At 46.2% G+C, this 12,094-nt stretch overlaps 1 protein-coding gene across 8 annotated transcripts in view; it reads right to left on the bottom strand.

Moving 5' to 3' along the window:
• Positions 1–12,094, bottom strand: part of SIK3 (SIK family kinase 3) — a 242,828-nt gene continuing 230,734 nt past the window's right edge. For 7 of the 8 annotated variants that reach the window (XM_032285431.1, XM_032285435.1, XM_032285437.1 and 4 more), the window contains 4 exons: positions 5,191–5,354; positions 3,950–4,082; positions 2,859–3,029; positions 1,873–2,111 (listed from right to left, as the gene is read on the bottom strand). In XM_032285431.1, the coding sequence (XP_032141322.1) occupies positions 2,872–3,029; positions 3,950–4,082; positions 5,191–5,354 (455 nt within the window). In that variant the 3' untranslated portion in view covers positions 1,873–2,111; positions 2,859–2,871. Of the gene's footprint in view, positions 2,112–2,858; positions 3,030–3,949; positions 4,083–5,190; positions 5,355–12,094 lie in introns of all 8 variants that reach the window. The other variant, XM_032285432.1, reaches the window with a different exon arrangement.

Here is a 12,094-nt window from a genome sequence, read left to right as displayed (position 1 = left end):
TTGAGTCTGGAGATTTTTTTTAATTCTTTTTAGTTCAACATAAAATGAGAAAGAAAAAAATACTTCTGACATTTTCAGAGAACAGAAATAGGAAAGTATGTTCATATACATTCAACATATACTGCGCATATTTGTTACTACAATACAAAGCAATGAGTTTTTTTTAAAGTGTAGTTTGCAAGATGGCACGGTTAGTAGACTCACTGGCTTTCATCTGGTGTTGCTGGAGGGTGCAGTCTGCTCTCCCATACATACAGTACCATGTAAACAGATCAGGCTGAATGCGTGGTGGTGGTAGGGCAAGTCGGGGGCATAAGAGTTGGAACAAGCCCAGAGAAGTCAAACAACAGCTTTTAGGGCTTTCTTGGTAAGCCCCCTTCTGGTGAGTAGTTGGTGACCCCACCAAGTGGAGGGGAGACTGGGGACCATGGAAACACGGGACTGCTCCCAGGAAAAACTCTTGCACTGCAGAATTCCACTCAAGGGATATTGGGTCCAGGAGCTGAGCTGCCAGTATCAGTGGAGTCGGACGTGGTGCATGGGGATCCCGCCAGCAACATCAGGATGGCCATGCTGGGCACCCGCTTTCCTCTGTGCAAATTCAGGACGAAAAACTAGGAGGGGATTCAGGAATTCTTGCTCTCCTTTCCCGGAAAAAAAAAAGGATGGAGAGTCAGAGTATTTAAGGTCTCTCTCTTGTTTTGAAGATCAGAAGGAGATAACCCAGACCCTCTCTCAGCCCCAGCCAGCAGAGAAGACTTTGGTTTCTAACAATGAAGAGAAATAAAGATAACACAAACAATAGCTATTGCGTATGCACTGCTTCAACTGGGGAAAGGCGATCACTGCATCTGTCACTGGCACAAGTAAGAGCGGTTCACAATTACAATGCCTAAAGGAAATACTTTGAACAAAAGGTGCAAGTCACAATTCAAATAGAACTGAATCTGGTTAAACATTTCTCTTTTAAACGAAAATTCCTTTTGTCTTTATTTATTAATAATGATAATAACAATAATATCAACATTTACCAAAAACAATTTCTACATGATCAAGAATTAATACAGGGGCTGAGGGTGCCCAGTGGGGAGGAGGAGGTTAGGAGAGAGGCAGGGGCTGAGGCAACCTCCTACGCTTCTTGCCTGTGACAAAGAGGCTGAAAGGGGAGAGCATATATATATATTATATATTATATATATACACACATACATATATAATATATATGGAGAAACAATTCTTTTTATAGACAATATAAAATGAGAATGAAGGATGCCACAGAAAGCATAGTGCACTGCTGTTGGGTGTTTAGTCCATGGATAAAACCAGCAGGATGATCAAGGCAACCAACTTTCCAGGTTACAAGAGGGGAGCTGAGATATCCACCAAAAGCAAAGGCTCAAACTGAGACATTCTAACTGGCAAACCATCTGTGCCAGGTCATTCTCAGCCTCCATGCTAAACTCTTCATATGATCTTGGCTGGGACAGACATGTTTTTCTGTGGATCCCAGCAGTAAAGACCTCTCTAGGTTCCAGGCTTGGGGGTTTCTCTTTGTTCTGTAAGTGCCAGAAGCCGTCACCCTTCCTCTCTCCCTTTGCCTGCCATGAGGATTCCAGAGGATGGCATCCTCTAGTATTTGCTTTCGCAGAAGAGCAATGCAGGGGGATGGAGGCTGATGAAGGCTAGGGAGGGAGTGGCCCTGAGGCCCCTGGCCTCTGATCTAACTGCTTTGCTCTCCTGTTTCAAAAAAGGGACAAAAGGAAAAAAAGAAAGAAAGAAAAAAGAAAGTAAATCACTTCCAGAAGAAAACACACCAAAAACAAAACAAAACACAAACCCCCAAACGAAACAACAAAACCACCAACTCAAATATACTTTCACAAAAGATGGAGAACATGGATTTCCTGTTTATTTCCTTGGTGACTTGGTCATACAAGCAAACATGGCAAAACCCTCTCAGAACCCAAAAGAACAGCACACGGATGAACCAAATGTGAGGAGAGGAGCTGTGATATTCTGGGTGCAGAGAAACACAAGGGCAATTTGGCGCAGCGCTGCTAGATACTGTGGGTTTTCAATCAACCTTTTCATTCCCAAGCTGTACACACAACCTGCAATAAAGCAGACACAGGGGAGAATTAGTTTGAAAAGAGAAAGACTCAAATTTCCATTTAAAACTTAAAAAAAAAACAAAACTCAGCGGGCTCCCTTTCCCTCTGCGGCCTGCCACACTGAGGTGCTGATATGGATTTGCCCAGCAGCTTCCCTTCACCAGGTCTCTTCTGCCAAGGATTTTCCGGATACAACCAATGGTGCCTACTGTGTACTCTTTGCATTACTCTAGCCAAACGAGCTGATTTCCCCATTTTCTACCACGGGGCTCTCATCACACATTTCCCCAGTCCGGAATATCCTGCCACTTGCTTCTGTATGGCCTTAAAACAAATATGGCTAGACATGTTATCTTGCCAGGTTTTGTCTTTCAGGACTGAGTTTAAGGACTTCCTCCTTTCCTTATTATGTTGGCCAGAGGTCACCTCCATCCTTTGGAGCCATAGCTCACTTCTGTCTCTGTGAAGATGACAGCACCTAAAACACGAGGTGGGGCTTGTATCTTACTCCCATAACTGAATTGAGAGACTATGTCTAGCATTTCTTCTGCATACCCCCAACCCTATCCCGTGCCCTAAAATTAGCAGGGTACTTAATGAAAAGCAGGAAACTGTGAAGCCACGAGGGGAGGCGTGGCATTATCGATTGCACTGGCCACCACAACACATGGGCTGAAGCTCCTGACGGGATCGGGAGCGGGCACTGGGCCACAGGGCTTGTTTGTCCCTGGCCAGGGTGACACTCACTCTCTGCTTCTTGTTACACGCCTGCCTGCTCCATGCTGAAGGAGACTTCGGGGTGCTTGTAGCTGAGCAGAATGTCTGTAATACAGGTAGATGGATAGCAAGAGGAGTTTAAATGCTGGCTGCCATCACTCAGGTCTGGGTGCTCATGACCTCCCAGGCTTGCCCCACATTCTGCAAGACCAAAAAGAATATATGAGGTTGGCAGGGAACTGAGGGGCTAAGAGCGCACGGGGGAGAGAGAGGAGGAATTGAAGGCAACCTGTCTGAGCATCCCAGAGCCTGACTCGCAGCCCTGAATTCCAGCTCACAGGCCCTCAAGGTGTTGAGTGATGATGGGTGGGGGCCAAGATTCTTCTTGTATTCTCCTCTGCCTGTTCCGTTTTTTCCCTTTTCCTTTACCCTTTCCCATCCTTAAGTAAGATCAACTACTGTAGTATGAGAGAAGATAGAGGACTCCTTCAGAAAGGATCGCCTCTTAAAGGCTGAAAGGGACAATAATTTTACTGCCTGCAGGTACCCGTTCCTGGGCACTGTCAGTGTTCCGACACTGTGCTAAGCACTTTATACTCACTAAGCCAGCCTGCCCTCACAGCACAACGTAGGATAAAGGCTCCATCACTTTTGCCCCTTAACAGATGAGGATCTCAGGGTCCAGAATAGCCAAGTCCCTCGCCTGCAGAGCCTGAAAAGGACAGCCCTGGGGCTGACGGCAGACCTGTGCCGCCCAGGATCTATGCCTGGTATTTGTTATGACACCCTCCCTTGACTGGCTCCAAGGAGAGGTAGAAATGTTCCATCAGGACCTGATGCCCTCTAAGCAGAGCCAGAAAGAGCTGTTGAAGGCATATCGTCACAAAGATCAGAAACAGGGATATGAGAGCCCTGTGCCATCTGGCTAGAAGCCACGCCTCCTTTACACACTGCACTCAGGGAAAGACTTGTGGGGAAAGGGGCTGTGTCCAGAACCTGTGGGATGCTGTGGCTCCACCTCCCCATGAGCTCTTCCTGCAGAAGAGGGGCACAGTCACAGAAGATGGAGGGAGGCCCCTCCAGGAACATCTCTGGAGTGCCCCAGGCAGAAGGCTCCTCACCCTCATTTTCCCCATCCTGAAACTGCTGGCTGCCCATGAGCGAAGACTGGCTGAGAACTGCATCCGACATCCGGGCAGAACTAAGTGCTTTCCCAGCCACGAGACTCATTCCTGGCAAGTTATCCAGCTGTACCTGCAGAAACAGTTAGGAGAAGACGTAAGCACACCAGAGACAGCACACTCTCAGGCAACAGCCAGCCTGAGGCCCCGCTCCCAGACTCCTTCCTCTACAGCACCACCCAAAGGGGGCGCTCCATAGCAACAGCGTGGTTTCTCCTGCAGGGTGGGGGAAGTGGGGTGGGGCGATTGTGGCAAATCTCAGTTGTGGTGACATCTTGACACTTACATGGCCTTCTAAAACCAGGTTTCTGACCTATCCCCATCACCACTGGGACTTTATCTTAGAACAGCACCATCTAGTCACACTCTGCAATGATGGAAATGTTCTCTGTCCTGTCCAACATGGTAACCACTAGCCACAGGTGGCTATAGAGCACTTTAAGTGTGACTGGTATGACTGAAGAACTGAATTGTTAATTGTTTTTCATTTTAATTGGTTTAGATTTGAATAGCCACATGTGGCTAGCTACTAGACTAGCGCCACTCTAGGAAAGCAAAACTTTGCTGAGGCCCACCAGCTCCCCTGATCAGTGTAGCTTACTATGTAGAAAAAGAACCAGAAGCCTATAGGCTCATTTGGGGCCGGAGTTTAGACTGAGAAGAGATTTAATAACCAAAACTATAGAGAACAGATGGCAACTATTTCTGATTCCATGGTCTAAAATTTGGAGCATAGATTCTACTGGAATTAAGGGTTAGTCTGTTAGGGTGACTCAAAGAAATGCTCTCAAGGTGGGCAGATCACTTGAGGCCAAAACTTAAGAGACCAGCCTGGCCAACATGGTGAAACCCCATAACTACTAAAAATACAAAAGTTAGCCAGGTGTGGTGGCAAGCACCTGTAGTCCCAGCTACTCAGGAGGCTGAGGCACAAGAATCACTTGAACTGGGGAGATGGAAGTTGCAGTGAGCTGAGATCACGCCACTGTTCTCCAGCCTGGGTGACAGAGTGAGACTCCATCTCAAAAAACAAACAAAAAGAAATGCTCCCGTTTCCAGAAAGGCTGGATGCTGAGTAAGGAGAGCGGCCAGGAGAGGCTACCCCGCATCACTATGCTCTGCTTCGAGGCTGGAAACAGATGGGAGGATCCACGTCTGCACAGCAGGAGGGACCAACATACATAAGCATCGTCGCTGTTCTGGATGGTATGGTGTCTCTGGAGGGCCCGGGGCCTGTGCTGCTCGTGGACGGAGGGGTGTGCTGGGTACCCGAGCCCGTTGTGATCCTGCAGCTCCACTGCTTGTCCTGGAGAACTTCTATCCATGCAGTTCCCTATGACAGGCTCTGAGGAGACACAGCAGAATAGAGTCAGTGGGGCTGTACTTCTTCCAGCACTGGAAACCCCTATCCAAGAAATGTCTTGCAAGGGACAATGGGCAAGGCTGAGGAGACCAAGTACACTAAGCACTAATCCTCACTCAGTGGTCATGGCTTGGAGCCCACCACCAGCAAAGATAAGCTGCTACAGCAAAGATAAGCCTCTTTAAGAGGGGATCACACCCTTAGGGAAAAAAATCCCATGTGGAGGCATGGCTGGACCCCACTGAACCTTCTCTTCTTTCATTTCTCTGTTGCATTAACAATGATCGATTCCCAAATGTAGATGCACATGAGAATTACTCTCATGAAATTCTTTTGCTTTCAGGAACCTCTAGCCTGGGAGGATGTGTCTGTTCTGTGGCTGCCTGCTCTCTCCTCCCCCGGTGACCTCAGTGTACCACACTGCTCCTCTCCTTTCTACTTCTCTAACTGCTGCTTCTGACTCCTTCGATGGCACCTCCACCCTTTCTAAGCAGGCACTCTCCACATTTTTGTCCTTGACCTTCTGTTTCCCCACACTTACTTTGGCAACATTATCTATTTTCATGGCTGTACTGCCTTTATGTAAAGAATTACTGAAGTGCTCTTTTACACCCCAGATCCGTATTTCCAGCTACTTACTAGGTATCGTTCCCTGGATATCAAACCAGCATGTAACACTTACCATGTCCAATTCCAGACCCATCAACTGCCCCTATAACCTGTTACTCCTTCACACACTGTTGTTTTGATGTCTCATTTTCCGAATCTTCCAGACATAAGCACTTAGGGCCGCTATTGATCCCTTACTCCTGATGCCGCAACAGCTTGAAGTCTAATCAATCTACCTCTGCCAGCTGGTCACTTGAGTCCCTGTTTCCAATCTCATGGAAACCCGATTACATCTTGCCTGGATTATTATACTAGCCTCATAACCATCCCCTACTACTACCGTACGAAGACCGATCGTTCTATAGTTCATTCACTTTCATTTTTACAACATTGCCCAGCTATCTTCCAAGCGGTGTCTCACACTCCCCTCTCCTACACATTCTCAGCTCTAGTCAAATGGGACCACTTAACTGTCCCCATCTATGCACAACTCTATGCATTTGCTCTCACTGTTCCTTCAATCTGCAAATAACTGATTTCTTCTGCCTCCATTCCTGCCAATCCAAATCAACTCATCATTCTAAGTCCGTATCGAATGCTACTGTCTTGATTAAACTTTTCCTTTCAAACAGAAATAGATCATCTCTACCTTTAAACTTCAAAAGACTTTGTCTCTGATTACTTTAACATTATCCTTGGTACCATGTTCAATTAGTACTTAAACATTCACATTAGACTACAAATCTTTGCAGGCAAGAACTGTATCTCATGTACATCTGTGAAGCTTCAGTCTTCTAGAACATTGTCCTAATCTCAGTATTATGATCTCTTTAACTGATGTCAGTGAATTCTCTTTAGGCTGCGCATGATGGTTCATGCCCATAATCCCAGGACTTTGTGAGGCTGAGGCGGGTGGAGCACCTGAGGTCAGGAGTTTGAGACTGGCCTGGCCAACGTGGTGAAACCCCACCTTTACTAAAAATACAGAAATTAGCTGGATGTGGTGGTGTATGTCTGTGGTCCCAGCTACTCGGGAGGCTGAGGCAAGAGAATTGCCTGAATTTAGGAAGCAGAGATTACAGTGAGCCAAGACCATGCCACTGCACTCCAGCCTGGGCAAGAGAGTGAGACTCCTCAAAAAAGAATAATAAAAATAAATGCTCTCTTAATATGGGTTACTATCCTGTCAGAGCATGCAACTCTATGGACTAGAATTCGGAAGAAAGAGGAATGAGTATTTGTTATCAACGATCGACAAGAAGACTATCAAAGCCACACTTAAGTTGACAGGATCCTCCTGGTTGCACTTTTGGCTTCAGTCTCTAAGAGCCTGGGTACCTGAACGTAAGTTTTGTTTGTTTGTTTGGTTTTCTGAATTAAAGCTTCTTGGAAACTACTGAGCTTATCTAGGATGAACTGACTGTTGGTGGGACAAAGCTAAAAAAAAAAACCTCTTCACAGCAAACACAGCTCTAATGCTAACTGCGTCATTCCAACTATCTATTTGAATAATGAAAGTAAAACATTCTTCTTGAGTGTTGGGTAAGGGATTTCAGGTCTCTGTGTTTAAAAGGTTTTCTACAATGACTAAGGTTAGGCTTGGACTTAGGGGCAGAGGCAGGATGGAAAGGGAGGGGAGCTAACTGACACGTACAATGCTAGTAACGCAAGACATTCTGGAGGAAAATGAGCAGGCGGGAGCTTCCCAACTACCAACTAAAGATGATGGCAAGTGAGAAATCTTTTGACAGTTCTCTGAGCAAAGAGGTAAAAGGAAAAGCCAGCAGCCAACTATTTTGCTACAGAAAGCTAAAAGCCAGTGGAGAGAAGATAAAAGAAAGCCTACACCAGAACTTGTTCTGTGGAATTAGCCCGCCCACTGTACCTACTCTACGCATTCCCCTCCTTGGCCAGCTCGCATGGTGGCACCAGGGCCAACCAAAAACCACTGGCAGGAAGTGGTGCAACACAGCTGTGTGGGAGCGAGGAAATGTTGATTCTGTCTCCTTTGCCAAGAAGCAATGCGAGCAGCCGCTTCTTACTTTTTCAAAAACCTATACTGTCTTCTTTGATAGCTAACATCATCCACTCCATTCCTTCAGTGCTTTTCTCCTTTAAGCCTGATCACATATTGGATGCAAACCTCATCAGTTGCACCTCTTTGCTCTCCGCAAGGACAAACCTGAGCGCTCTCCTGTTTAAAGATTTTAAAAGATCATTACTAACCATGAGGAAATGGCAAAGCTAACAAAATGTATACAGTCCCGGCTGGAGCCTTCCCGCCTCTTCCGGAGGCCTCAGAGTTGTTTGTTTGCCGTGTCTCTTAAGGCTGTTCCCCCGACCCCCCTCAGAACTTGTTTTTATTCCTGAGAATGGGGCCTCTGCAAACCAAAACACCCACCCTCCTCTGGGCTCTGCCTTGTCTGCTCTCTTCCCGACTTCGGGTTTGATGCCTGTAGGCACCAAGACAGAGCAAGTGACAGCCTGACAAATCATGTGAGGGGCCTTCCTGACTCCTAGCCCAGAGCTCATCCCTCAGCCAAGCTGCAGTTAAGCGCAAGGGCCATGAGCACAAGCTCTGGGGTCAGGAATCCTGGCTTCGCTGCTTCCTGGGGAGCGGAAACTTGGGCGAGTTATCCTGCTTTGCTGGCGCTTACTTATCTGTACAAGAGGACTGACACCATGGGTGTGGAGTGCTTCATAGAGGTTACCACACTGCAAAAGCTCAATAAAGTCTGGCATGATTTATATTCAGTTTAGAGATGTTATTTCTGAGTGCATAAGGGCATACTGAGTCAGCTGACAAACAAGGAAATTGATTTAATCACAGAATCCTGCTTGCAGAATTACAAGGGACAATTTACCCATACGTAAATGAACAAATGACTCAGGGAAACTTTAACTTCCAGAAGAAGCCTCTGATTCAGGACAGATGAATGTGAGTTAAAAACCAGATAAAAGAGTATTAACAGGAGTCAGGGAATAAACCAGGGCTCTGTCTGCTCAAGTTTCAGTATAATCAGTAGGTCAAAGACCTGGAAGGCTAGTATCTTTCATTTGGTAGCTGTGCTTGGAAGGTGCAGAGTGGGCAAGGAGGCGTAAAGGGAAAAATATATGATTAGGGAATCAGAAAACTAGTCAGGACCTAGCTCCTTCACCAGCAAAGTACACACATGTTGGCAAATCTTTTAGCTTCTCCTCAAGGTTCCTGATCTGAAAAATGAGAGTTGTTTGGGGGCTCAAAAAGACAACACATGTAAAAGAGTCTTTAATCAATTGTAAAGGACAAGGTGAGTCAAGTCTGATTTTCGGTAAGAATGCTGACCCTGAGTCTAGAAGTCCTTTGTGACACTCTATAAATGAGTGACTGACCACCCCCACTGACCACTTGGGGGTGATAAATATTCCCAAGAGCTACATGCTCAAATATTTATCAAACTAAAGCTAAGAGAATGCAGAAGATGCTGGAGAGGATGTGAAGAAACAGGAACGCTTTTACACTGTTGGTGGGAGTGTAAATTAGTGCAACCATTGTGGAAGACAGTGTGGTGATTCCACAAGGATCTAGAAATAGAAATACCATTTGACCCAGAAATCCCATTACTGGGTATATACCCAAAGGATTATAAATTGTTCTATTATAATAGAACACATGCACACGTATGTTTATTGCAGCACCATTTACAATAGCAAAGACCTGGAACCAACCCAAATGCCCATCAAGGATAGACTGGAAAAAGAAAATGGGGCACATATACACCATGGAATACTATGTAGCCATAAAAAGGATGAGTTCACGTCCTTTTCAGGGACATGAATGAATCTGGAATCCATCATTCTCAGCAAACTGACACAGGAGCAGAAAACCAAACACTGCTTGTTCTCATTCATAAGTGGGAGCTGAACAATGAGAACACATGGACACAGGGAGGGGAGCCTCACACACTGGGGTCTGTTGTGGGGTGGGGAGGTTGGGGAGGGATAGCATTGGAAGAAATACCTAATGTAGGTGACAGGGAGATGGAAGCAGCAAACCACCATGGCCATGTGTATACTTACGTAACAAACCTGCACAATTCTCTATCAAATCTGTCAATGTTGACTCGTCCTTACTCACTTACTAGGTTTTAAGACAAAATGGGAGCAATGACGTGCTTGCATACTCCTCTTAAAGGCTCTGGGGTAACCTCTCCCAGTCTGTCAGCATTTTACTGCTCTATGAGGCCTGAGTAATAATGCTGAGGCTGACTGAGCTCAGAGAAGAGGATGTGGTTTTCTTTGTGAGCTCCAGTTGGTAATCTCACTGTGTAGACTGGTTATACTGCTGTATTTATTTGCAAAGTCAAAAAAAAATCAAGTGTTATGTAACACTATAGAAGAAAGACAAACCTTATTTTTACCTCTAGGGTGGCAGACAGGGAGATTACAGGCAGCATGGGGCATGTGAAGTCCTGATACTTCTTTTTTTTTTAGACAGATTTTTGCTCTTGTTGCCCAGGCTGGAGTGCAATGGCGCGATCTCTGTTCACCGCAACCTCCGCCTCCCAGGTTCAAGTGATTCTCCTGCCTGCCTCAGCCTCCTGAGTAGCTGGGATTACAGACATGCGCCACCAAACCTGGCTAATTTTATATTTTTAGTAGAGATGGGGTTTCTCCATGTTGGTCAGGCTGATCTCGAATTCCCAACTCAGGTGATTTGCCCGCCTCAGCCTCCCAAAGTGTTGGGATTACAGGTGTGAGCCACTGTACCTGGCCGTGAAGTCCTGACACTTCTACAAATTTGAAACAGACCTTTGGCATGCTGCCTGCTCAGTGCTCACACTGCCTGGTCTCATACTGGCTTGGCTGGTGGCAAACAGCCATCAGGGAAATAGGTAACCATGGACACTGATATGATGGCACCTAACTTTCCTTTACTAATACCAACATGGCTGGGTGTGGTGGCTTGTGCCTGTAATTTCAGCACTTTGGGAGGCCAAGGAGGGAGGACTGTTTGAGCCCAGGAGTTCAAGGCCAGCCCCGGCAGCAGAGCAAGACCCCATCTCTACCAAAAAAAAAAAAAAATAGCTGAGTGTAGTGGCACGTGCCTGTAGTCCCAGCTGCTAGGGAGGTTGAGGTGGGAAGACTGCTTGAGCCCAGGAGGTCGAGGCTGCAGGGAACCATGGTTGCACCACTGCACTCTAGCCTAGGTGACAGAGCAAGACCCTGGCTCAAAAAGTAAACTAAATAGCACCAATAATCCCTGCTCATCTACCTTTAAGAAATACTAAGAAGATTACACTAGCTCTGCTCTTCTTAATGATACTTCTTGTAGCACTCAGTACCTAGGACTTCATAGCAAAGCTGTTTATGAGCTTGTTTTACATCCCCCAGTAGAGTAGAAGCTCCCTGAGGACAGGTTCTTTAACCTTTCATCCCTGCATTCCCATAGCACCTACAGTATAGTCTTGTGCAACACAGTTGTTCTATATGTGTTGAAGTTGCTCTCTCACAGGAATAACAGCTGAAGTGTTTGGGACTAGTGCCTACCTACACGGAGATAGAGGGACCATTAGAAGGAACAGCAGGCATTCCTTCCTGGACAACAAGGTTGAGAAGTGAGCTCCCCCACTTGCCTGCAGGGTGGTAGGGGCACAGCATTATCTTTCCTGACAAAAATGACAGCAAATTATCTGATGATTTTTCGGTAAAGTTAAAATGTAAGCTTTCAAGTTTTTAAAAGAAACTTGACAGCCAGGCATGGTGGCTCATGCCTATAATCCCAGCACTTTGGGAAGCCGAGGTGGGTGGATCACTTGAGGTCAGGAGTTTGAGACCAGCCTGGCCAACATGGTAAAAACCCATCTCTAATTAAAAAAAAAAAAAAAAACAAACAAGGCTGGGCACGGTGGCTCGCTCCTGTAATTCCAGCACTTTGGGAGGCTGAGGCAGGTGGATCACCTGAGATCAGGAGTTCAAGACCAGCCTGGGCAACACGGTGAGACCCTTGTCTCTTTAAAAAAAAAAAAGAAAACAAGAAAATTAGCCGGGTATGGTGGTACACACCTGTAATCCTAGCTACTTAGAAGGCTGAGGCAGGAGAATTGCTTCAACCCGGGAGGTGGAGGTTGCAG

This window comes from Sapajus apella, unplaced genomic scaffold, assembly GCF_009761245.1.
Source record: "Sapajus apella isolate SASKATOON/1434 unplaced genomic scaffold, GSC_monkey_1.0 scaffold16, whole genome shotgun sequence".
NCBI lineage: Eukaryota > Metazoa > Chordata > Mammalia > Primates > Cebidae > Sapajus > Sapajus apella.
Note: the sequence above shows the minus strand (reverse complement) of the source record. Positions and strands in the feature narration are given on the sequence as shown.